This window comes from Temnothorax americanus, unplaced genomic scaffold, assembly GCF_048541705.1.
Source record: "Temnothorax americanus isolate GAGA-0224 unplaced genomic scaffold, ASM4854170v1 Scaffold3, whole genome shotgun sequence".
NCBI lineage: Eukaryota > Metazoa > Arthropoda > Insecta > Hymenoptera > Formicidae > Temnothorax > Temnothorax americanus.
In genome coordinates, this window is record NW_027509442.1 from 3,797,501 (window position 1) to 3,824,746 (window position 27,246).

Here is a 27,246-nt window from a genome sequence, read left to right on the forward strand (position 1 = left end):
ATATACACATATGTACACTATACATATGTTTATGTGTATATAGTACATGTATATGTATAGATTCTGTGGTTTTGAGATACTCTGTGTATATACATTATACACGTGAAAATTTAACTATATATATATATTTTTTATAATTTAAAAAATTATAATACATATATAGGTATATACGTAGAGTACCTATCTCGAGATCACAGGATATCCTCTACAAAATTCTTGATACATCTAAAAACGCAGGGAGGAAGTTGGAGGTCAACATTATTCACAATCATCGGCAAAGACAGACGTTTTGATAATACAAATGTTTATTATCTCGGCAAGAATAAATTACTTCAATCCTTCTCGATCGTTGTGTCGTATAACATGAACAAAATAGAAGTAAAGATAGACAATCATTAGAAATCTTAACTATGCTCTGAGTTTATCGGTTAAAACGGTTTCGGAGACCGTGACACATCGAGTTCGCAAAACTTACTTATAAAGTTCGCCAACTGACGCATGGAGTTGCTCAGAACTTAAACAGGAAAAATGAATCGTTCTAATATATAATACATATATATATAGATACATATATATACTGATATGTTAATAACAATATATAATAGATGGAAAATGAGAAAATGTTGCATCTGAGTATTTTAATTATCTCGGTGTCGGCTTTAGATTTCTTCCCGCATTCCATCAGATAAAATCTATATACTTATCATAAGAAATTTAATAAGTCAGAAAAAAGCCAAGTTGGAACGGTAAGTTCCTATAAAGATATTGAAACTAGGTAAGACTGTTATAAATGCGCATAAATTTTCTCTAAAGCCGATTCTGCGATCTTACACACTCGAATCTCATGACATTTAAGCTCCGAGCTCATCTCTTTACCGCTTACACTTATTAACGCTAATTAATACAGTACTCGCCGGTTGATGTCGTTTCTATACAAAAATAATTATCGTCGATAAGAAAGTCTGAGGTGTTCTCCCGATTTAATTAGCGTTCCGCATTGTTAGCCATTCGTTTTTTCGGCGTTTAATTGCGTTATCTTGAAGTTCGAATCCTTCCTTGGCGAGAGGAGATCCGCGATTTTTATATAGTCGCTACTTGTGTTGGACGCAGAAAGATTAAAGGGACGCTCGGCCTCCGCGGCAAGGCGACCGGGGAAAAAAAGGAAAGAGAAGTATTGTAATATCACACCCCCCGCATAGTGCAGCGACGTGATCTCGCGGTAACGTACAGATCGTGTATTTGCTTAGTATCCTTTCAACAAATGTACTGTACATTGCCAGAGTCTCGACGATTGATACAATCACTTTTGATACAATTAGCCTGTTACAGCTTCTTTTTTTTGCTATCGCAATGCAGTACGCATGTTACCCTTCCTGTGAAAAATTTTACAAAGACGCTCGGCGTGCCGCTGCACGTCCGTTTCCTTCAACCCTTCAGCCGGCAGATCAACTCTTTGCGCTGCGAAGCATCAACCCGGTTTCGGTCCGCATCTCGTTTCTATATTACCATTGTAATAATATAACAGCATTATGTTATCGTAGCGTATAATCTTTAACAATAGGTTATTATTAAATTATTATAACAGGACCTCGATGCGCTATGAGACAAATGCTAATACGGTATTATTATACTTATAATAATAAGAATGATTATTAGTATTTCTAATATATATAGGTATCCGGACCCGTACCCCCTATTACATTCATTATTCGCGAGATCATTATATCGGCGCAAAACTGTCGCTTGTATTTGTCTTATCTAGGTCCCTCAGTTAATTAAATTTCCTTTAATCACGTCGCACAAGCGACAATCTGATTTCACTATTCAATAATCTGTTGGATAATTTTATCCGTCTCTACTTCCGTACCCCATTGATAAACCTGCAATTTGGAAATTGCGATGGCAAAACTTTTAGTCGGCGTTGACGGACAAATAAGTATGCCCCGACCTAGTGTTTTGTTATGACAAGAGCATCGTGCATTCCGAGCGCAAAGCGTTGGTTCCCCATTTATCCACGGCGAGGTGTATCATCGTTTGTCGTCAATGAAAAAAACGCGAATTATTTCGTGATATCAAAAATCGAAGCGGACGGTGCGACGAGCTCGGCTCGTTCATGCCACTAAGCTATGGATGGACAACGCTATCGGTTGAAGGGTTAACGTTATTTTTCTTTCGAAAGAACATATGCATTCGGGAGACTGTTTGCTAGAAAGCGAATGATGCTTCTCGCGTTCGATGCCCTCCGATCGCACTTGGTGCCTTGGTGCGCTAAAAATCGGCGAGAGACCGACACGTCTCGAAGCTTTCCTCGCCGAAAAGTACTCCCGACGGCAGATCTCTCGCGCGACCGAGTCGGAAGTACATCTGAACATCGGGCGTCTGTTGTACACCACGAAGAGACTGTAAATTATTTGCAGCGTTATCGTAAGACTACTCAGAATGAGCAAAACTACGCCTGACTTGACGTCAGTGTTAAAAGTGTGACAAAACAAAAAATGGAAAAAAAAATGAACGAGATGTGTGCGTACTCCTTTTACGATTTTTCTTTATTTTTCTGGATCATACGCTCGTGCTGATCGTGCGAGAATTGTCAGATGACATAAATAAATGAACATGAAGTACTTCTTAGATGATTACGAAAAATAGTTTACGTTACGGTCTTATTAAAACTTGAGGTACAGCTGTCGAGAAGGCAATTCGAGGTGCGGCGCGATCATTCGCTCTCGCATTCGGCGCGATTTTTCGTTCGACAGCTCGTAAAAAATCGTATCAACTAATGGCATTTAGTTTGCTATCCGCGTAACGAGCAATTTGCTCTTCTTCTTCGTCTTCTTCCTTTGCTTTTTTTTTGTCTCTCTTTTTCTTTTCTCCGTTCGCGTATTGTAACGTTTAAATCGACAGCGGAAGAGATACGAGAGGAGAGAATTGTTTTCTTCCTGATTATAAATAAAAATATATACCTGAAGACATTTTGTACTAAAAACATAACTCCCGCATCGGCTCACCGCGAGCGGACTCGCGGGAGTTAAAATCGTTCTACATCCTGCGCAGGATTCATTATAGTACACTAAGAATATTCTTGTTAAAAGTTACCAGAGTGCACGTGGAGCGCGTGGAAACAGTTGTATGCCGGTAACGAATGGATTAAACAATCCGCTTGCAATATCTTTTTATAGGGAATACGTAATCTAGCAATTAAATAATGAACACTCTAATATAAGTAAAACTCTATTCTCAGATTCCTACGTTTCTACGTTTTTAAGCATTTCGATTGTTGAATCGTTAGATCTATAGATTCCTAGATCTTTGTATGCTTAAATTCTCGAGTACCTAGATTTCAATTTGGACATATGGAACATAGACATTTTAAATCTTTGCGTGTCTAGATTCTTTAAAACTTGGACTCGTTTTGAATTTTTAAATTTTTAACATTTTGACTAAAAATTACAGCCATCGTTGAATAAAGTTTGGAAAAGTGCAAATATATGATTATCTACTAATTGAATAGTATAATATATTTAGGATTAAAGAAGGATTAATTCCCAATTTCTTCACGAGTATCCGGCTACACACTTTTTCTGACACACGCTGTACGATGCGCAAAAAAAATGGACCGATTGGAAAAATATGAGAATAGTAAATCGGATTATTTTTCTTTGCACATCACGTACTATATCGATATCTTAAAGCACAATCAATATTATTCTACGATCTGCCAGTAGGATTTATTGAAATTGTAAGTTTCACTATTACCGTTATACATGATTAATCTGATTGATTTTTAAGGTGCAAAACAGTCACGCAATAGGCTGTGTATCATATAGTTATACTTAAAGCTAAATGTTGAATGCAGAATAGGTCCTTTGACAAATCTCAGAATAACATTGATTGGTTTTGATTCCGGGTTATTTAAATATAATCTGTATGACGATCTATATAAGAGCGCCACACAGATTCGATAATATTCCGGCCTATCAACTACAGCGTATCATAAATTACAAAAAAGTTCTTCCTGTCATTGCGTGGCGTAGGATCCCTCTTATTGACACTTCTCCATGAAAACCATGAGAAGAAGGGTTTTTTGAAGGAAAAGCATCAGAGGCAATCCTTCGCCGCCTCGTCTTCTCCATAAAACTCAGGTAGAGGAGTCGATTGTTTACAAATTACGTCGGATGCGCCGTTTGCTTTCACCGAATGGCCAAAAGTGTTCGCGCAGGCACTGAAATCCTTGGTCATTTCGTTAATTTCTATGCTCTCCTCGCAGTTAGTCGGCAACTTTATGTTTGGCACGGAATATATGCTGTCACCGCCAATAATGTTCTTCAACGACGTGGTCGTTGGCGGTCGATTCAAATAATATTCCTAAATCAACATTATTCAAATACATTTCATGCTTCGTACGTTTAGAGTGTAAATTTTATTGTACACGGGTTCAAATATGTATATTATGATAAAAAAGAAATGCGTTTTTGAAGAAAATATGATTTCTTACAGATACTAGTGTTTTAAATTTAGTAAATCTTAATATAAAATAAAAATATGTGAGATACGTAATATTTGCGTTATATGTAGAAAAATATGTAATATTTTGCAAATATGTTTAAAATTTCAAATTATTTGTAAACTTATTGAGAGGATCTGCTATATACTTTGTTGTTCTTATGCATGTCGCATGTTAATAATATCTATTAAAAGATAATTACCTTTTCTGTGTTGAGGGGAGTAGAGATTTGTGTCTGTGGTGTTTGGTTGCAGTGTGCCAAGGCTATCAGCTCTTTCTGGCTTTCTCTAGCGTCCACTAAGAATATACTCTCCTTCACTTCTTTCGCGTTATATTCATCGATTCTAAAAATAACAGTAAAAACGTAAAATATATACACGCAATGATTTCTCAAACGAGGCAATTATTATTTCAATATCTTCAATCTGATTTTTTAAATTATTGACTTTTGAATTGGATTTGTATTCGCTGCGTGACTTACTTATCGTATATAACCGCATGTAAGCCGAGTTTCTTCAGATACTGAATAGTACCCTTATCATTGTTGTCGTCGCCCCAGCAGAAGATAATTAATCCCGCATCCTTGACTAACTTGACTTGAGACGGATCCCGAAGAATATCTTCGGTATGGACGTTAATTCCTAGGATATCTGCGGTTAATGCGTGTCTCATGGCCATCGGTATCGTTTGGCATCTTGGATCGTGATAAGTGGGATATTTCGATGTAATGCCTTGTGTTAAAAACACCACTGGATACTTGTTTTGTTTGAGACGGATCATTGCGCAGATATCCGGATTGAACGAAGAAAACACGATTTTTCGATGACCCCCGTATTCTAATACCACTTTTAAAATAATATCTAGATACATGTTGAGATCGAAGGGATGATTGAGTTCGAACGTGCCGTCCTGATGGCAGAAAGATCAATTTGTTATTAACTGTTAAAAAGAAAAGTATTGTATGAAATTATACTAAAAGCATTCTCACCTTCAATTGCATGGTCCATTTTATTTCGATATTGCATCCAACGTGTTGCTCGAGTTCTTGCAGCACAGTTTGTAGCGTAGGGAAGGGCTGATGATCTTCCAAATCCTCGTCAAAGAATCTCGGATTCTTCTCACGACCTTCAGCTACGTGATAAACCTGAAAGAAAAATCTCGCTAATGAAATATACGTACACGTATGATATTCATTTAATTATTTAGGAGTCGACAAAGTAGATCATATTATCATTGACGTAATGAACGTTCAAAGCAACGGACAAAACAACCGTACCGGCTCAATGCAAATACATCTTGTAATTTCGTGCCATTCGTGATATGTTAGTCGCGTGCTATAATCGACGAAATTGCACAAGATGCGTCGGAAATATTTTAAGAAACTGAGCTGCAGAAAAACAATTATAAGAAAAAATATTTACATTACTCCATCCTTTAACTTTGAGATATAACTTTTGAAGATATATTTTAATAAAATTTTCTCATTAATCTCTCATATCAGCTCAGTCCTGAAATTCTATCCTCGCACTTTTTAATGAGGTTTAATTCAAAGTGTGAGCATTTATATATAGTCGTAGGGGGTGAAACTGGTGATTAATAATTTTATGAAGAATACAGAATGTCTAGAAATATTAGAAGACTTCATGAACGTTACTTTAGCCGTTTTTTGCATTTGCATAATGATTTGACATTGGACCAATCTTATGACTTGCTACAAGCTATCAGACTGAATGTTCATCGAATATATTTAATTTTTTGAGAGCAACAATAAAGCTTTGAAAATGTCAAACTAATCGCGGCAGTCAGTTTTAATCTATTTACCAGAGTTTTGCTATCGAGAATCATATAAATCTTGCAAACAGACACCAACTGAGAATCGTTTTTAGTTGTAATCTGCTGGCGAGTTTTATTATTAAAACTCACGCTTGGAAAGAAAAAGAGATAAATTTCAATTTAGATAAACATTCAATTATAGCTTCTAAGAAAAGCACAACATTGCATATTGAGAAAGAATATTGTTTCTCGCAATAGCAATAGTATTTCAGATATTTGATGGATTCGATCGCTTGGTAGCTTTTAAAAAAAGCATGCAAGTCAGATGAGTATATTGGTTATACATTTTGAGCGACGAGTTAGTCGGCGCAAGCAGTATAAAAGCTCACCAGACTGTTAACCCCCTTCTCAGCTTTATCAACGTAATAGAGCACCTTACCCAACGAATCCCTCGGGTAACAATAATCCTGTTGAATATTAAAAAATAGACAAATACGGAAGAGCATGTCATTTCTGAATGTTGGCTGGTTTGAATGTGTGAGCTGATGGACGTTTACGTACGACATACTCCTGCGTAGTAATCTACTTTTCCTTTACTAAGATAAAAGAGACATAAAAAGCACAAAACATTGATACGCGAAGCATTTCCGAAGAGGTGTTTCCCATCGTCATTCAACTAGTGTTACCAACTATAATGGATGCATTTGTTAATTAAGCTAGCGGAAGATCAGTAATTAATGGAAATTATAATTTTTTTGCGTACATATTCTATATAGAATATAATAAATAATATATTCTCTGTCTAGTATACTTTTTAAAAATTAGATTTGTTGCGCCTTATGCCGTTTTTCTTTTAAACAAGAGATAAATGAGAAATAAATTTTCAAAATGTTCTTCCATCGGCTTAATTAATTATACGTCCTAAGAGCACAATATTAATCTCTAAATACAATTTAACATACAGTTATTTTCTATAAATATTAGTTTGTGTTATAAAAAATATAATAAAACTTAATAAAACATACATGTGTTCGTTCAAGACTAGGAAAAATCGACATATAAATGTTAATCATATTAATTATCAACAAAATTGATATATGTTGTTTCAATATGATATAAATGTAAAAAATAAGTGTATAAATATGTTAAAAAATGCAAGAAATGAAAATGCATGATATAAGAAACATCAGTTATTGTAATTAATTCATACCTTGAGTAGATGAAGCTGCTCTAAAGTAAGATCTTTGACAGGTATCTCCAGCATATCCATAGCCTCTATCTGCTTCTTACGCTTCATTGAGATGGATACGTAAAAGTCATGGTAGATCACAGGTATAAGATCCTTCGATAGCTGGACATCGAACTCGACCATGTCTGCACCGTGATGAGACGCGGTTTTCAATGATGCGACTGTGTTCTCGCGCACGTTAGCACAACTGTAAAGATTTTATTTTCAAATTGGAATATAGTACATCTTAGAAAAGACATTTGTTATAAAATTATAAATATAAAAATGTATAAAAAGAAATTTTTTGATTCCATACAGGTATGTCAGATAAATAATGTTTAGATATAAATCAACTTACTTCTTTGTTTCGAATTTGAAAGATGTACCAAGTCCTCTGTGTCCTACATCTAAGCCTGACCAACGCTGTTCCCAATGCTTCGCGTATGAGATGCTCATGTCCCATGGATGATCCGGTATTGGTTTTATGACAACATATTCCACCGTCAGTTGGCCTTTAATATAAAAGCTTATTGCAGAAAAGAAACAATACATACGAGATTATTATTGTTTACATAAAATATAAACGTGAATCGATCAAATGTGACTTTCTAGTTAGTATTTAGTCTTTTGGTAAATTTTTATGCAATTAATCAGTATTATCTTGTACTTCTTGTAGTTTGAATGGGAATAAGGGTCAAATGTAATATGTTCAAGAATTTATTCTTTAAATCACACAGTGATAAACATTATTATTACAAAATTAAACGTTTGATTTGACATTATTACACTATATAGTTTGTAATAACAGGATAAAAATATCCTTACTAATTAACACTATTTATTAGAGTATTTTTTTACTTACCAATAGGTCTATGTTTTGTACTAGTAATTGGTACCGTTAGAAGTCCAACGCTAGGTTGTAAAGCACCCGGCAAGATGTAGCTGAAACCAATGTGATTTGGTGGTTCTCCTGGGAAACATCTTGAGCTGTGCACGTAGTAGTCCACTAAGTACCCCTGGAAAAACAGTCTACTTAATGCTTCATCGAAAAGACCGTAACACTTTGAACAACACCAATATATTTCTTTCAATACAATAGCTCATCCACTTTGCGTGCTTGCTTCAATATTAATCACGTTCTATGATTAAAGTCAGGCAAATAAGAGCAAATAATTCAGTTTTTTGGTTTCGAAGTAAGAATTTTGTTTGTTTTCTTTGCCACAACAGGCGATTTATATTGTTTCGAAACTTGTTTAATAAAGTAATAAAGTATATCATTAATTTGCGAATATTCCTTCAGCATACATCCTACTATGTAAACTAAGTTGCCTGAAGCTTCCGGCGTAGAAATTTTGAATCGTTGGTAGGCAAGAGCAACAAATTTCTCGTAATTTAGCAATGAATCGGATCAATAATTGCTAAACGTTGTACACTGCCTGGTGACGCGTATTCCGCAACACCTGCCGAGATCATTCAATGTTAAATTTCGACAGAGCGAAATAGAGATAAAGAGATTAGAAAGAGCAAGTCAGCAACGTTTGCAATTCGGATTCAGAAGATTCTGACAGCATAGATTCTGGCATTGGCCGCACAGCGGTGACACGTACAGAAGAAGTCGGTCAGAGCTAGAAAATATTAGTAGTATACTAAAAGGATATAGGAGTGATGGGAATCTCACCATTTTCGACGCACACAGATGGATATGAGATGTGATAGCGTTGATATCGCAACATTTTTAGGAGTTTACGGAATGGCTGCAACTCGCGTAAATCGAGGAAACAACGGACATGAACACAACGAAACGAAATAAGACTTCGGATCCATTTGGATCCAATTCGAATGGACCAGAATCGCAACTACTTGTTGTTAATCAATCAATTTATGTAATTTCGATAGGAACCAAAAAGCACACGAGACGATTTACGAGAGACCAGCCGAAGGATAGGTCTGATAAGGTAAACGACAATCAAAACCATCATATCTCTGTGTGATGTCATGTGACACAGATGTAAAGTGGTAGACGATGCTTAGCATCGAAACATCAGATTGCATGTTAGCATCATCATTTGCACCAGAGGTCTTGCTTTTGTACAAGTTGAACAGGTCGTCTTCGTGTTCCTCGGGACTGGACACCGCGCGATCACGTCGCTGTTGGCATTTCCGAGGAGGGAGATAGCTGCTGGACAAGTTTAATTATCGTTTACCAAGTAATTCGAACAAGTCGCGCGAAGAGACGTGGCCGGCCTACTCGTGGTCTACTGAAAACTCACATGATATGGTCAATGCGTATTCTTAGTGTGCTCAGTTCGTTTTGTGAATCACATCGCTAACCAGTAATTTATTGCTCTGCCGTGCCAACGATTTTCTTGTTCGGCGGTCATGTTACGCACGGGTTTCCCCGAGAATTTATAAATGCGCGCAAATAATTTTACACGAAAGATCAAATAAGGCCTAAGGGAAATGTCAGTGTATTTTTTATTTCGTCGTGACATCAAAGTACCACATTGCACGAGTATCGGAAGAAGCGGATGTGACATCTTCGAACGGATGAAACTTCAAACTGATATAGTTGAAAAACTAAAGAGATCGCATTCGAAAGTGTGTACAGTAAAATCGCAAGCAATGCAAGCAATAAATCCCAGCTTTTCACATAATAGTGTATATAGTATGATGCTTTGTGATGAGACTATCTACGTGGAAACTTACGATTGTTTCAGGATACCGAACGGCAACATTGAAGATTAAAAATTCGTCTTCATTGTGAGGGCGGCCGAATTGCTCCTGGGACTTGAATCTAGCCTCTTCATCATTCATCACCTGGAAATACACGTAAGCGTTGCTCGATTATTATACTCGAGATGATGATGTATGTAGGTAAGGTATCTAAAATTAACACTTACAGCAATTTCTGTAATACTGGTAAAAGCGGGTTGATCAACAATATCTTGCGTATCCATAGAAAGACTATCGTCTATACATTCGCCTCCAAACTGTTGCAGTTCTAAAGAATTATGCCTAACTAGATTTACAGGTGTCATCTGTAACATGGATGAAATGTCAGTTATCAGTTTGAAAATAACTTTTTGTGAAAAAGCTGAATATCTCTAATGTATTTATTATTTTACAAGTAAACATGTTTTTAATTAAAATGTAAAATTCTTTTTAAAAGTAAAGATATAAACAATATTAAACGATAGAAAAAAAATAAAGTAATAATGTTACCTTAATATGAACTTTTTTGTTTTGCAACCGGTTCTTCCAGAGTTTAACAGGATTGTTAAAAAGTTTAAATTGTATCACAGTCTCATCTGTCAGCCAACCTTGTTCAATCTTGCTGTAATTATTATGATAGCCAAATTTGTCAGGATCTGGCAATGTGTCATTGTCAAAATTGCTTGGTGCTGCAAAAATTATTAATTACATAATTTACAATATATTTTTTAAAGGAATTATATGTTCTGTAAATTTATTTTCTCTAATGTTTGCAACATATATTATAGTTACAACTTATGCAGCATATATTTTAATTACAAAAATATGATCAATAAATACATACTATTTCTCTTAATTACTCGTGGTGTCATGTGAGTTTCCCATCTGCGGATAATCAGAGTTTTGGCCGAATTTTTAGTGCCGTTCGATTCGCATATAACAGCTATAAAATATCGAAACTCGATATTTGCGTCGATGGGAAGAGCAACCTTCTGCGAGAATATTCGTCCATCTCTGGAATATATTTACATTGTAAGACATGATATAGTGAGCATAATAATGATTAATATTTTTACAACTTGAAAAAAAAAGAACAAACGCCAAATATTCATAAAAGTATAAATATTTACTTAAAATAAATATTTGCCAATACACACATTTCCTTCTTTATTTTCAAATTATCGGATAAATTTAATTTTAAAACCATTGATAGTATTCAATACAAAGTATATAAGTTAATATATACTTAATATAATATGTAGAACACGTTCTCTATACAAATTTTTTTCTGTATGCAAAGAAAGAAAATGAAGAAAAGACAGAATAGATTTTGCATAACTTTTGCAATAAAAAGAAACGATATCTTTTTATATATTGTATACTTACTCTTCAAATATGCCGTCAGCTGCATTGTCTCCATCTTCGTTATAGAAATCCCCGCTGCTATTATTATCTAACATTACAGGAGACTCTCTCCGACTGCTATGTTCTTGCGACATCTGGATAGCCTGATTGTGATTCCAAGCACCCAACTCAGGCAAATTTCCAACCACATAAACCACTTCATTTTTCTCCAAGTTAGGTACCTTCAAATTTAAAGCAAGTTTCAATTGCATGTAAAAATATTTAGAGTTTTGTCCTTTTTCAATTAAAATTGCTGAAAATATCTATGCAAGAGTATTGAAATAAAAAAGACTTCAAAGTGCAAAGGTGCAAAAATTACCTGGACTCTAAAAATCCAGTCTCTTTTAGACCCCCTCATATCGGAACTTTGCGTGACCGCCACTTCGGTGATGATAAGCTCACGTAGGGTTTGTTTGATTTTCTCCTTGTTTCTTCCCCTTAAAAAGGTTCAATGCATATTACTACGCCGTTTTTTAAGATTATGCTCCTGCAATTTTTTTATATTTCAGAACATGCGTTACGTATTTTGTTCGATTAAGATTATAAGTTTTTTTAAATGTTTTTTTTTTATATTTATTCAGCAATTTAGTTACTAATACTCAAATGTAACATGATGAGTCATGATTCGTGACTCGTAATTTATAACATTCTTCATTCAAAAATTGTTCAGTTAGCTTCATATAATTATGCAAAATGGATTAATCATTTAAATGATTTAATTAATTCATAAAGAACCCAGCAACAATAAAAATAATAAATCTTTTGTTCATTAGTCTGATTAATGTCAATATAATATTACTGCAATATAAAATAAGACGGTGTTGTCATATATAATCCCCTTCATCACTTCTGTAATAATTCTGTGGCATCAATAATTATGAAAAATCAATTGCAATACATTTTGTACGTTATATTAAAAGAGCTTTGTAAAAAAACAATAAGCAATAAATAAGATATACTCAGAAGAGTCTCTGGGAAAATACCCCATTAAAAGTTCCCACACTGTATCAGGTAAACATGTATGACTAAACAGCGATAAACTTTTCTGATGCAAGTCCGGTTACAGTTACTATATCACATTTCGCTCCCTATTCTCTCCTATTGATAAAGTAATATACGCTCTGCGAATTATTTATCCGGACAGACACACACACACAATCCCGTATATAAATATTTAAATATATAAATATCTAAAACAACCAAATTTGCTATTTTTGCCAAGAATAATTTATCTTTTATCAGAAAAATGAATTTTATTTACAAAATAACCGGGTAACTTCTGGATGGCATTATAATCTTCAAAATATTTGTGAAAAAATTCTAGAATAGAGAGAAAACATCTCTCAGTGAAACTAGGGGCTCGTTTTATTCCCTCAAACGCCCTGGAATAAAATCTCGGATCTTAAAACCTCAATCTCTTGATACGAGAGGCCTGTTCTTTGTACTATTTTACGCTTTCGGTAATAAAAATAAAATAAATATGTAGTTGGACATTATACAGGGAGAAAAAAAGAGACAAGGTGAGAGGTGCAAAGAGGTTCAGCTATGGAAGACCGAGCTTTTTTCACTTTTTCCACGTCGACGTGGCTGCCTCGCGGGATCGTTTGCGCGATACGACAGTCATCCTATCCCCGCGCGATCCATGATCGATGAAGGCTGACGTTCCTCTCCCACTCCCCTGACATTCTCAGCCCGACACGATGCAACGCAAACACTACAAAGAGCGATAATTGGATTCGCGAGCGACTTTCTCCGCGGAAGCGCGGCGATTTAACGATCGAGGGAAACATCGCCCGTTGGCTGTGGCTGTACACGTATGCGTCCGTTTCCTTACGCGAACGCAATAACAGGTCAGGCACGCGCTCGAGGATACCCACTCGTATTATTTATCGTTATCCAGAAGCTCGAGGCGCTGAAGATAAGAAATCCTTCTAGAAATCTGGCATGGACTCGAAGAGTTTCGTGGATGAGCAAGCTCCAAATATATAACAAACCGTACTTCGTACCTGTAATGGGAACGGAAACCCGTCAAAGTCGAAGGTTGAAGAGAGCGTCCGCTCTCCGGGAGCGGCGATTATCGAGTGACGTGCCGCGTAAACACGAGCGAGAGCTTCGCATTTCGGGAGCGACTTTCTCCCTTTGTGGATTTTTTTCATCTTTTCTTTTTTCCAGACAGGTTTTTCTCGAAACGCGCAGTTTTTCGACGATTCCTCTCCGTCGGATCGTGAAACAAGTCGCCCGGGAAACACGTTGCTCCAACAACGAACGTGTTACTATACTTACGACTTACGACGTGGAAGAGTCTCGGTATCTGTCGGCGATCCCGTTTTCAGGAGCTCCTTCGCTCCGTTTTCTCTCGGCCGTCCTCGGCGCGACCTCGTCGCCGCTTGCCGTTCGACGACTCGCGTTATTTGACGAACGCCTGATGCGGCAGCGGCAGTCGTTCCGGATGCTTCGCGATACTCGACATAATCGTGACGCGACCGTAACCGTAGTAGCCCTTGCGCCCCGCACTAAACGCAATGCACCACACGCGCGACCGTGACGCGTGACGCACTGGCATGGAAATGCACAGCGATGGCGGACGACAGAGCGCGATACCTCCGAATTCCGATGTTCCTGCTCCTAGACAAGTGGAATAGTGGATGTGGGAATGTGGATATAAGTGGAGTAAGTGGACAAGCCTGCCGGAGCCCGGAGCGCGGACGTGGACAACCGTGGACTTACACGACTGTGGAGGAGGTGGTGGAGGAGCGTCCGCGAGAGCTCCAATAGAAAAATTCGTTCCGAGAGGGAGAGAAAACGTACGTAGTCCGAAGTCCCTAGAACTAGCGAATTCTGCAATCGGACGCCGTATGAATTCCCTATTAGGCCGCCGCGCCAAAATTCGCATTTCGAACATTCGAAAACGTAGATTGTTAAAAAAAATTTTTTTTCAGCCCGCTTTATATATTTACTTCCACGAATGTGGATTAACTTTAATCTCGGTTAATTTACTTTTTATCTTTTTCTAGCACTAAAAATTAAGAAAAGATAAAAATTATAAAGTTAAATCAAGATTAAAAGTTAATCTACATTCGTAAAAGTGGACATTATAAGACGAAAATACGCGACACAGAATTCCGTTGCTTTTTATATTTTAAATGGAGTCCCATTTGTAATTTTACCGTGTCGCAAAATGTGAGAAACATTTAAAGGATCAAAATACTTTTTTATGTATAAAATGTATGTTAAAACCACAGATTTATATATATATTCGGGTCATGAATGTCTTACCACGTGAATTTACATATGTGCTTATCGAGGAATTGAAATAGAAAATATATTCTGCCTTAAATATATAACACGATACATAGAGGATTAATGCTTTACCACGTGAAGTTAGGTAGTTATCGGAGCGTATATAAGAAATGCATGCATGCATGTGCTTCGATATGCATAAATTCATGTGTCAAGTATACTAATGACCCCGTGTGTGTCAAAATACACGATATAGTATACGATTAAAAATGCAATTCTATCCTGAAATATAACACGAATTATGTATCAAGCGAATATATAGATCGTCTAAAATGAACTTGAGAGTGGCAAAATTCTAAATTAATTTGATCAAAATGTGCCAATTGAAATGGTACTATACTATTTTATTAAAATGGAGAAGAATTACTAATTTTTTACTTAATATACAACAAGAAAATTAATTTAGATAAGAAGTAAAAAGAATATGTAAGATAAAAGCAAGAGCTAGAGAGAGAAAGAGATATATAGTGAGTTGTAAATTATTTCTTTCTAGGTGTAATTTCTAATGAACGACGCGAGTTTGTTTTTCGAATAATAAAAAAGAACGTCCGAAAAATTATATTATCTTTTTTTAGGATATGTCTCTATTATTTCAACAAACCATTCAAATCTCTCTTAAATCGCTTAAATTGTCGTCGACCTTTTAGAATTCCTGCATTGCGGTAAAAACGAACAGTTTCTCGAAGTTATTCGATCCTATTTGATAGGAATTTTAATGTTAACGTTCGACATCGGGAAAGCATTCGTTACAAAAACCGTGCACATTAAGTGGCAGGGGCAACTGCATTTGAGCAGGAAAACGCGATCGGCATATGCAACGATCAGCGATATATACAATATGAAACGTGTAATATTATACAAACTTATTTCGACTGCTTTTCGACTGCATTCACGTTCCAAAGATATTTAAATAAGAGAATGTTTTTCAAAAAACATACTTACATGCAGTACGTTCCTAAAAATGTATTGATTTATGTTAGATAATTGCTTTATGATTAATTAATCTCTTATCAATTTACTGGATGCAGACGTAATTTCTTTTCTTTACGATAATATTACAATATTAATATAGATATTATATGTATAATAATACACCATATTTAATAACAAAATTATCTTAATCTTTATTTAATCTCAAAAGTATTTACTTTACTTTTTATATCATATATACAATACATGTAAATATATAATATCGATAGATATTTGATATTATAATATATGATGACATATGATCAAAAATTGAAAACGCGACACAACATTAAAAATTTGACACAAATCGATTCTCTCGTCAACATCTCATATATCTAATTATCACCTGTATCTCATATTACAATCTACATTTACGTTCTACACAATTAGAGCACGAATGTCCGATGCGCATATTTTTATTATATACAATTGTTTTAAGAGATAAAAAGCCTCCCCGCTGCATGCATTATTATAAAAAATATACTTATGAAAGACATATATTAGTTTCATAAGACAAAGAAATCCGAGACGAAGCGACGATACCGTCTAATCTACAATTTTTTAAGAATGTGGAATAAATGAATAAGTGCCTGTAAATAAAGAGTTTAAGCTTAAGTTTTACATGTATGATACATCTCTCTTTTTTTCTGGAAATAAAAATTTTGCACGTGCGCGATCGGTGGCAACTGGCAATAATAGTCGCGATGATCGCGGGCCCCTTCTGCGCCCAAACGGTATTTGCGACGTAAATAAAACGGAAGCACAATGAACGTTGAACCAAAAGCCTTCATTCCTCATGCGTGATGCGTACGTAACATCCACGCGCGTGAGGTTGCGAGCGTGTTTGCGTAACGCGAGCGGCTTGTTACTTCGATTTAAATCGAAAGCGTGCCGAAAATGCCGGCGCCAATGAAATCGGAGCGAGATGCAGCTGCAGCCAGATGGTGCAGCGTGTGTGCCCGCGCGTGATAAGGGCGTATCGAATTAGGAGCGCGGGGGCCAAAAGTGAGGAAGGATCATTAAGGTCGGCGCGACACATATTTCAGCGAAACGTTTCCGGGAAATTCTACAGGAAGTCTGGGAACGTTTCTCCTCCTCCCTTTCCTCCTCCTAGAATTTCGCGCGCGATAATGTTTACGCTGACATTACTTAGAAAGTTTAGATATATTTCCACACACAGAGACGCAAATATCGCTCGATACGCTTTCCTCGTAAAGTAAATAATATTGAAACAGGTGATATCTCGCACAATATTAAAAAGAAAGTAAAAAAAAAAAAGAAAGTTTTTTTTCCCACATAATGATACCTGAGATATTCTGATTTTATTTTTGTGATAAATTTTTCGGATATCATATCATAAAGAACGATAAGTTTAGAAATGCAAAAATACTTGCGAAATGCCTTTTAATTAATATTCAAAGAATATTTATCAGATTTTCATTTATATTTCATAAATTAAAAAAAATCTGATAAATATTCTTTGAATATTAATCAGATCAATGTCTGAATAAAGGTTCTGGTTTCGCGACTGAGCAGTGATTCGTCGATGACGTCTATAAATTTTAGTCGTGTTTTTTTTTCTCTCAGTCTGTCGCGATATATCCTAGTCATGCGTGATTGATCAAGCGCATTTACGACCGCTTTCAAAAACAATTTATCACCATTTGCGCATTATCCCGACGTCTAATAATATTTGCCGTTGTGCCGTTACGCGCATCGGCTTTACGTCAAGTGTCGGATTAATTGTGGGCACGACATGGCGAGATCGTATATTTATCGCAAATGCTACTAACGAGTTATACATCGCAAACACGTCGGGTATCGGCAACTTTGAGCGCGGCGGCCGATGCAACGAACAAACACGCGCTTAATCGTGTTTTCGTGACACGCGTTAAACATCTTGCTTGCCAATGATAATCACATAATGACATAATTTAAAAAAGTCGAGTTAATCACATGTTTGTCTATACGTTTCACGTTCTTAAGACACAAAATAATGCTCATACCGTTTTACTACAGCGAAAGCTGTGAATAACATGATAAAAATAAGTACTTAAAGTGTGTTATACTTTGTCACACTTTTCTCCTTTCTCTCTTTTCTCTCTTTCGTTAAAGAGAATCCACGGACGTGTAAAAAATTTTACACGCAGAGTGTAAAATTTTATTAGAAAAGTCTTTACAACATTTCAGAATACAATAAAGAAGAATTATTTAAGCTATCATTAAAATTAAAATCAACGTAAGATAAGAACGTTTACGAGAATCGAGCGCGTGAATTCTCTGTTGAAGTTAAATACTGTAGAATCTAATTAAAGAACGAGCCTCCCGCTAGCTCTCTTATTTTGAGTCGCTTGTGTAACATGGAACAGCTTGTATAGCATTGCAGAACTTATAAGAACTATATGAGAAAAACATTGGCACTTTTCCGCGGTTTATATGTATATTTCGCGCGCTATTTATACAAATTAAGCAAGGTATCCCAGGTAGCAAAGTGACGTAAAATTGACGTCTTAATAACGTCTTAATGACGTCTATGACGTCACTAAGACGTCTTTAGACGTCATCTTTGCTACTTGGGATGAAATCTCGCGACATCAATAAATTAGATTGTTTTGATACTTTGAACGGAACCTGTTTTGTCGCAATAAAAGGAAAAAAAAATGTATTTCTCTTACATCATATGTTTTTCGATCATATCATCGTGCTTTTTAATTATTCTTATTTTGTGACGTAGAATGTCATATATTTGTGAAATGCGGCATTTCGCAACGGTTCGCCGCACGTTTTTCGCCACGCGTTTCCGGTTTAGACCTCTTGCATTTTTCCTACGCAATTTAATACGTCAAACGAATTGTTATTTCGTTTTTTGGACTGGCTTGAAATTTCGGAAGTTATAATCGCAATATAAATTGCAATTGACAAACAATATCCGTCTGTAAAAGTTCTTTTTAAATATTATATTGTCTAACATTATTAATTTTGTATTTAAAACATAAAAGGTTTATGACGGTTTGCGAAACTCTTCGAAAATGGAAGCCTCCAGCTGTGACATCTTGAATTATACCGCATAGTTGCAGATATGGCATGTACAAAAAGAACGGGCATAATGAAAAGTCAAATCGAAACCATTATACATAATTTCCGGCAGCAGCTCTTTTAGTTAGAATATTCTTTCTTTTTTCATAAATCAACTTGTCAGAAGGTCTTATTGCGCGACTGTTTTCAAGAGTTGTATCTTTTTATCGATTTCAAAATGCTCGTTGTATAATTATTCATTGTGTCCGAGAAACTATTCTGAATGTCTGTTCAAAGAGACAGATCCTACATGAAAATGCAATATCTGAAGTATCATCGTATTGTCTAATCTCTAATCTAAGTTCAATTAAAATTTTCCACGTTCACGTTTTAATGTCTCCGTTAGAAGTCTTCATCAAAAGGATTTTTTCTTTCTCTTTCTTTTCAGCAGAAATGCTTTTACACATAAAGATATATCAACACAGAATTTATGTTTGAAACTTTCTTTTCCCAGCAGTTAAATATCTTTTCAAGACTCTCTCTAAATTTTTTCATGACGTGAGAACAAATAATTTCATTTAAGAAAAGCGACAAAATTAGATAAAAAGCATCAAATTCTGTTTTTCATCTATATCTTATTTATTCTCATCGTTCGATGATTTCCATATCTTCTCAAGATTAAATTTATTTGTTGATAAGGATTTATTTCCTGATTTAAATTTTAGATTTTCTCGTATTTTAAATACAATTAATGACAGTATATTGTATGCTCCGTGTTTCACGATTACATTATATAAGAATACCTTTTTTTTGATAAAAATCAAGATAGATTTAGAGACATTGAATCGTGCCTTGTTAAAACGAATTATATAAATCGATAAGTCATATATGTGCTCGCTAATTTGTTTCTTTACATAAATACCTTTCTGTAAAGTAATCTGAATATATATAAATAATATTTAATCGTTATTAATTAAGACATAATTACAGACAAAATAAGAAATGTAACACATATAATATATATTTTTTCATATATATCTACAGAAATCCTATTTTAAAGCGATCTTTTTCGATGGAATTATAAATCTCGAATTATTTTTGTCAATCGCATTAAACGAAGAATTAAGGAACGAACACGGACGTCTGCTATCTAATCTCATAATTAGGAAAACGAGAAAGGGATTTCGAAATACGCTGTTACGCAGCTGGAAAAGTTGTTCACAACGATCAGCTGCAAGCTATTTTCTCGTGACGGTTCAAAGTCCATCGCGAAAATATCGTGTCCGTTCTCATATTTATAGCGGTTATAGCGTATCAAAAACTGCCTGGTACCCATCGAAACGCATCGAAGCGCGACGAGCGCAGTAAAAATTTCATTTCTCGTGCGGTTTTACGTGCCACTCTCTCTCTCTTTCTTCTCTCAATATAATTTTTGCGTAAAGATATACGAGAAAGAGATACATCAAAATCGTTCGAGCACCGATCCCGGGACTACGTTATATCTCTCTCAATTGCCCTCTCAATATGTGTCTCGCGGCTCTTTCTCGCGCTTCGGTAATTCCGTTCGATTTATGGGGGGTTTCCATTCCACACTCACCTGCAAGACAGCGGTCCGCGCACGTGCTAACTTCCGGCGGGCTGCATCGCGCACCGGGCTGCGACACCGCAATCGATCATCGCCGATCTCTTCGATCCGCGGCGATGTCAAACGTGCGAGTTTCTATTTTTATGTTTTTTTTTTTTCGGGAACGAGCTGGACGAGTTTGCCTCTCTCGGTCAGAATTTCCGGAATTAAAATCGCGAACGAGTGCAAAAGAAAAAAAAGCGGATATAACTGCGCGATCGCTTCGAACGTACGTACCGGCGCGCGCGAACGTTCGAGTGCTACTAGCTTTCGCTCCTCGCGATCGCTTCGTTCCAACGATTCCGCGCGCTTGCCCTCCTCTCGTCTCTTCTTCGTTATCCGTCGTGACATTGATGTTTCTGCAGTTATGAGACATATCTGCGAAATAAATCGGGGCACTCGGCAGAGATGCCTATAGGAGCGTCGCGACGCGCAGGTGAGCACCGAATAATATTGGCGAGGTGGTTGGTTTCAGTATCCTCTTCTGACAATGAGTCATAGCCCAAGCAGAGCGAAGAGTCACGATGAGGGTCAAAGTAACGTCAAAGTGACGTCAAAGTGGCGTTAAAATGATTTTCAAGTGACAAATAAAGTCACGATGACGTTATCACTATATCATGTCGTGAGTTTTATGGCTCGTCTATACAATAGCCGCAAGAGTATGCAGTAAGACGTAAGCAGTAAGCTATTGATTAATAAGATTCTTACAATTCAAGAATAACCGACTATGGTTAGTCATAATAGCTTACTGCTTACGTCTTACTGCATATACTCTTGCGGCTATTGTATAGACGAGCCATTATAATATTCTACCTGGAGACGTCGATACATTGATGTCTCCAGTCGGGAGGAAGGTTCGATATCTTTGTTATCTTCGTGCCAGGTAGTACAGGTCGATTGTGTCGCCGTATCGTCATTAGGATACTCTTGTGTAACCGCACTTAAGGAGGCTCTTACCCGGCTGCTCTAATCAATGTAGCAACCGAAAAATTATCATTAATAATTGGTTATAAAATTATCGGAAAATTAAATAAAAAAATAAATAATGATTTTTACATAGTGTAAGAGTAAGTTATATGTTCTATTAGTGTAAATATTAAAATTTATACAATAAGTCAGTTGACTACGTCAGTGCTAAAGAGCAGAATAATAATATGCGCGTGTTACAACGTCGTCTGCAGCAGTGTGTAGTAAGTGAGGTGTAGCCGTGTAGCGTTGTAGCGATTGATGCGATAAAGAGATGGAGCCAAAAGAAAGATGTAACTTGAGAATGCTGAGAGGGAAAATGAAAGGAAAATTCTCGAAAATAAAGGTTGTCAATCCGCGAGAGAATAATTATGCCCCTACCATACAGCGCAGAGAAAAGACATGTGCAAGTGAGGTTAGAAACTTCGCGCGATTTTGACACTCGGAAGATCATTCGCCTAACCTGTCGTACGTCATATTAAAACTACAATATCTTTTATAACTTATCGTCAACACCAAGTTTTCTTCTTATCATTAGAAAGATTATTATTTTAACTACAATTCCTTAGTTTTTTGTTTACCTGGCTCGCAAACTTGCCAAGAAAATACATCACTTCCGGTAAAAATTTTAGTGTTTACCATATGCCCTGTGTTAAAAATGCGAATTTCAATACTGATATTTTTACAGTTTTTATCGTCAACCTATGCTCAAGTTTTGGGCATCGGTCCGTTGTGGTTCACTTTACAACATATATTAATTTCATAAAGATCTGTCATATTATGATCGAGGTAAGAGCCTCCTTAAAAATATCGCGCGCTCTTTTAGCTTGGGGATTCGATTTCGACAGATCGCGGCCTCGATGAGATCAGATTTAGAGCGATAATTCTGATAAATTCTATCGTTGCAGTTGCACAGTACACTTCGATATGCTTATTTGCGACACGTTGTTTTCCGACTGGCTTATCAAAGAAACAAGTCCAACCGCAAGCCGAGGCATTCAACTTCTTTTTGCGCTATCCGCTTGGGCGATAATTGTCGATAGCAGACTGCGTCGACTCGGTGTACTGATGCCCTGTTGCGCGTTGGATCATTTACATCCGTGTCTTTGGAGGATTACGAAACTGTCGCTATCTTACGTTGTAAAAATGTCGAGACACAACATGAGTCACTTTTCTCGATCCTGCGTCCAATCGTCTCCGATTATTAATTGTTAATTGATTTATTATTCACTGATTTACTGATGATCGGTCGTATTAATGATATAATTAACAAAACACTTGACATCGTTGGTTTTTTCTGCCTAAACAAATGACGCCGTCTACTATTATTGACAAGCTAAAAATGGGACAGGTACATTCTGCTGTTTATGCTACATTTATATTGCCAACAGTTTTATATTATTTTTAGCAACAGTAAGCAGCAAAAATATTCGTCGTGGCAAGAACGGAAGTATCGTGTGATCTAAAATATTTATTTTTGAACAAGAACTACCGTTCGAAATGGATTACCCAATAATCAAGAGACTCGCAAACGCGAATTACAGTTAATTGATTGTTTGCCAGCATAATTTGACAGCTTCCGATAGCAGCTAAAATAACTGACAGATTCCAAGGATTCCATTTGATAAAGAAACTGCTTATCGTGCTCTCGGTGGACTCGTTCTCGAGGAAAAGCACGTGCTGAATCAGTAAGATTATTCTCCCTCGCGTGCAATTTGAACCTACTCTTACTCTACATTCGGAGTGTTAAAAAATTTCTTTTTTTTCGCAGTCCCTATAATGCGTCATTTGAGAATATTTCATTCCTCTCCGTAATCGGAATTATGCTCTTCGATGAGAAAAAATCACGCGAAGAAAATAAGTGTAAAGATATTTTTTTATTTTTTTACTATAGGCAATATAGAATGTGTCCCGGAAGAAAGTATGTTCCAATAAAAGGCTTATATTTGTTTGAAATGCAAAAGTTCTTCAATCGCAAAACAAGTTATGTATTTGAAAAGAGCAATTTATAAAAGAAAATTCTAAATTCATCGATATGATATAAAAACAGAAACTGATTATTTAATATTCGATATAAACTGAATCTGCAAAACAAACTGGGTATCTGATAAACACAAATAGTGAAGCGCTTCACAAATGTATCAAAAATGCTGTTATCGGGGCACACACTTTCTCCAGTATCAAAAATGTACCTGAGGCTGGACTAAATAAATCATGGCACGCAGTGACCCATTGTTGTCAGAGCAAATAAACTATACATTGCAAATGGTGGCGCATCCAGAATTTAACGAAAACATTCGGCATTTTTTTATGCATTTCAAATTTTGCGTTTGAAACTTCAAATTCAAACTTCAAATTGAAACTTCAAATTTATCCTCTCAACCGCAAGCACAAGTAATCGAAAGCAATTTTTTTTTCTTTTCTTTCTTATTTCGTCAAATTTCAAGGGACAACTAAATTCTGAAAAAATTGCGCGAAAGACAAAAATAAATTATTAAGGGAGAGAGAGAGAGAGAGAGAGGTTCGTAACGGAGGATCCTGCAGTAGAACTCGCCTGAATCCACCACTAATTCTAAAACACACGCCATTATTACATTCTAAACTGACTTCCTGTCCATCGGCGTGTCCGCGCGATCAAATAATCGCTTCCTTCCGCGACTTGATGAATTGCGACGGATGAATTTAACAGACGGCAATATTACGTTCTGCCCACCGATTAATTTCTTCGCGTTGACCTTGGGAGGCGTTATCTTATTTGTAGCGTGCTATTATACCGATATTGCTTCGAACTTTTCTCTTCGAGTCACGAAAAGAAGCCAGACGGTAGGAGATTAAATACAGTGAGACCTTTTTTTACTTTTATACGAACCGCTGTAGAAATTATATAAACGTTAAGAGAAAAAAAAAACAGAGGAGATATTGCTCGAAATATTTAAAAAGTCCACTCTTTCTTTTCTTGCAAGAATTTCAAACAAGGCTAATTAGCATAATATTTAATGTAGAAAATTAAAAATTAAAAGAAAGGAATTTTACAAAATGTAAAAAAAGTAGGAGTATTATACAAGATTTTACGTCTGGATTAATTTCCCATTAACAGGAATTTAATTTATATGATATTTAACATTGAAAAATATTAAATATAATATTATTAAATATACATAATAAACTGAAGATTTAAAATCAATAATTGAGTTAAAAACTAAAAAATTGCTAAAAAATTTGATAATAATGCAACTTGTAACTCGTATATTTGATTCAAAGTTAATATTTTTTATGTTTTATTTAAACCTCTTAAAAAAGTCGAATATTTTTTAACACTCCGAATGTAGAGTAAGAGTAGGTTCAAATTGCACGTGAGGGAGAATAATCTTACTGATTCAGCACGTGCTTTTCCTCGAGAACGAGAGCACGATAAGCAGTTTCTTTATCAAATGGAATCTTTGGAATCTGTCAGTTATAAATATACAGTGTGTTCAACCTCCAATTGTTGTAGTCAAATAGAATTTTTATAAACGCAGAATTTCGCTTACTGGTCATCGTATTTGTGTAGCATAAAGGCTGCACAATGATTTCCGCGATCCCTTTATTGCACGCGTATCAGCTGCAATAAATGAATTAATGATGTAAAATATTTAGATCATAAACTATTACAGCAAAATAGCAGATTTGGAGAAGAATCGATGGAATATGAAAAATTGTAAGAATTGTTGACTCAAATATCTTATATTACAATTCTTCATATAATATACAATTATATCAAACTTTTATTTTTATAAAATAACGATTCAATATTTTGATTAATGTAACATGTTTAACATTTCACACAGAATCATCGCACAAATGGTGATGTAATTCATTAAAGACACTTTGTACATCGTAAGCCAAACATCAATACGTAATGTACATGTTGTAATTGAAAGCACGAGAGATCACACGTCAATGGTATCACGTGTTTCTTGGTATTGTATAATAGTTTATCGTAGATGTGTCACAACATCAGAGATATATTAAATTGTACTTATTACGTAATATTTAATTATGTACAAAAGATATTTCTAAACTTTGTAAGAAAAAAAATACGAAGCACAACGATGTCTAATACTAAACATGCTAAACATAAAAATATGGAGCAACGAGCTATATGTAATTGAGATTTGCGAGATAACGTATAAAGATCTGTGCAAGAAGAATCGATACGTTAAAAGGAATAAATAGAAATGCAATTTAGATTCTTAATTTGCACAATTAATACTAGATCCGAAAGCATTTTGTATGTTTTTCAGTTAAACCAAAGTAAAGAGATCTCTTTTTAGGGGGGGGGGGCGGGTATGATCAAATCATAACAATGCATTAATATAAAAAAAAAAAGAATAGATAAGAATTTTAAAATATTTAAATTAGTCTCTAGCCTCACGAGAAGATAAGAGAAACGGATTTTCCTCGATTGCTTATATTTTCTACGGAGTCACTCAGCGTCGTAAAATCGTTCCGCAATAAAGCAGATATAGATCTTCCGCGTGTCTACCGTTATAAAGAAATAAGGCGAGCTTTGTGTAGCATAAAGGCAGCACAGTGGTTTCCGCCGTCCCTTTATTGCACGCGTATCAGCTGCAATAATAAACGAGCGAATTACCGAAGTGAGCGGTACAAATTCCGCCGACTTTCCTTGCACAAGGTTCGAGGAACTTCATAGCTTATCTTGGCGGTGCCATTGTTATCAACACGATCGATATTACCGCGCGTTTGTTGACGATTAGCTCTTCGCTCCGTCGCATTGTATTCCATTAATTATTCTGTCAGCTGATGTTAATTAGAGTACAGAGATGTAATTACTTTGCACCGTTGAGCCTTCCACGATAAATCACTTTCGTTACATTGGATTGTTGATAAGTAAGTGCAAATTAATTTATCGCCTTAGTCTGTAAATAGTTTGACGCGACGAATTTCTACACTATACTCCGCAATCAGATACGGTGACAATGATATGAAAGCTGCATATGCTTTCCGCATATTACATTATGCATAAAACAAAGAGGAAACTTCTTCAAAATATTTACATAAATGTTATCACATTTAGGTGACATCTATAGTACCGAATTGTTGGTTTTTTGCTTTTTTGCACTTCTACCTTATTCCTAGTATCTTTGCGTTCAGATCCTCATCTATAGCTCCGTGGTGGCAACTCCCCAATACTGCTGCATCCTCGTGGCATCCTGCTCCAACGAGTCCATGCCGTTTCTCTCCTGGATAACGGCGAAGTCATACTCGAGATTGTACGGCATTAGCCTTTGCAGGCTACCGAAGTAGGCGGCGTTTGGTCCACCGTTCAGCAATCTTCGTCCGCTGCCGAAACGGACCATCGGCGGTCGTGGTAACGAAGGGTTGAAGGATCGGGCGCTGCCGAACCTCTTCGACAGGAAGGGCAGATTGCTCCCCAGCTGCGGCGTCGACCTTGACTGGCCGCGATGCAACGGCGCCTTCGTTAACGTGTCCAATTCTTTGTCGAATAACAGTTGAGTGTTCTGCTCAAGCATATATTCCCAGCAACGAAATTGTTCCTCGCTGAGTGCGCTGGATTGTTCCGAGATAGCATCCTCTTGCGTAGGAAGGCAAGGTGATGCCTGAGAAATAAAGAAAATTAAAAAAAAAAAAAAAAAATCATTTATGCTTTCTACACCTTACGTCTATATTCCTTACTTATAATTAAACTTGTGTGTGTATATTTGATTGAACATAAAATAATTAAACTGTCAC

At 36.0% G+C, this 27,246-nt stretch overlaps 3 protein-coding genes across 8 annotated transcripts in view; 1 reads left to right on the forward strand and 2 right to left on the reverse strand.

Moving 5' to 3' along the window:
- Window positions 1-287: 287 nt before the first annotated feature.
- On the reverse strand, window positions 288-22,434 carry LOC143900064 (glycerophosphocholine phosphodiesterase GPCPD1). Of its 5 annotated transcripts, none has more exons than XM_077411009.1 (15): window positions 22,293-22,434; window positions 21,340-21,466; window positions 11,938-12,055; window positions 11,601-11,800; window positions 11,059-11,228; window positions 10,725-10,903; window positions 10,403-10,540; window positions 10,209-10,319; window positions 8,365-8,518; window positions 7,861-8,014; window positions 7,485-7,710; window positions 5,490-5,645; window positions 4,983-5,410; window positions 4,704-4,845; window positions 288-4,362 (listed from the first exon to the last, which is right to left on the reverse strand). In XM_077411009.1, exons 2-15 carry the CDS (start codon window positions 21,441-21,443, stop codon window positions 4,096-4,098), a joined length of 2,547 nt encoding a protein of 848 aa, XP_077267135.1. In that variant the 5' UTR covers window positions 21,444-21,466; window positions 22,293-22,434; the 3' UTR covers window positions 288-4,095. The 5 variants fall into 5 exon arrangements, with proteins under 5 accessions (XP_077267135.1, XP_077267137.1, XP_077267136.1 ...); XM_077411011.1 differs by lacking the exons at window positions 21,340-21,466; window positions 22,293-22,434 and adding exons at window positions 13,496-13,624; window positions 13,902-14,040; XM_077411010.1 differs by lacking the exons at window positions 21,340-21,466; window positions 22,293-22,434 and adding an exon at window positions 20,500-20,766.
- The window catches only part of LOC143900069 (uncharacterized), a 219,619-nt gene continuing 206,620 nt past the window's right edge, over window positions 14,248-27,246 (forward strand). For both annotated transcript variants that reach the window (XM_077411021.1, XM_077411022.1), the window contains exon 1: window positions 14,248-14,422. In XM_077411021.1, the coding sequence (XP_077267147.1) occupies window positions 14,264-14,422 (159 nt within the window). In that variant the 5' untranslated portion in view covers window positions 14,248-14,263. The remainder of the gene's footprint in view (window positions 14,423-27,246) is intronic.
- Phlpp (PH domain leucine-rich repeat protein phosphatase) overlaps window positions 22,013-27,246 on the reverse strand; it is a 69,622-nt gene continuing 64,388 nt past the window's right edge. Inside the window, exon 18 of the mRNA XM_077410994.1 lies at window positions 22,013-27,113. Within this exon, the coding sequence (XP_077267120.1) occupies window positions 26,655-27,113 (459 nt within the window). The 3' untranslated portion in view covers window positions 22,013-26,654. The remainder of the gene's footprint in view (window positions 27,114-27,246) is intronic.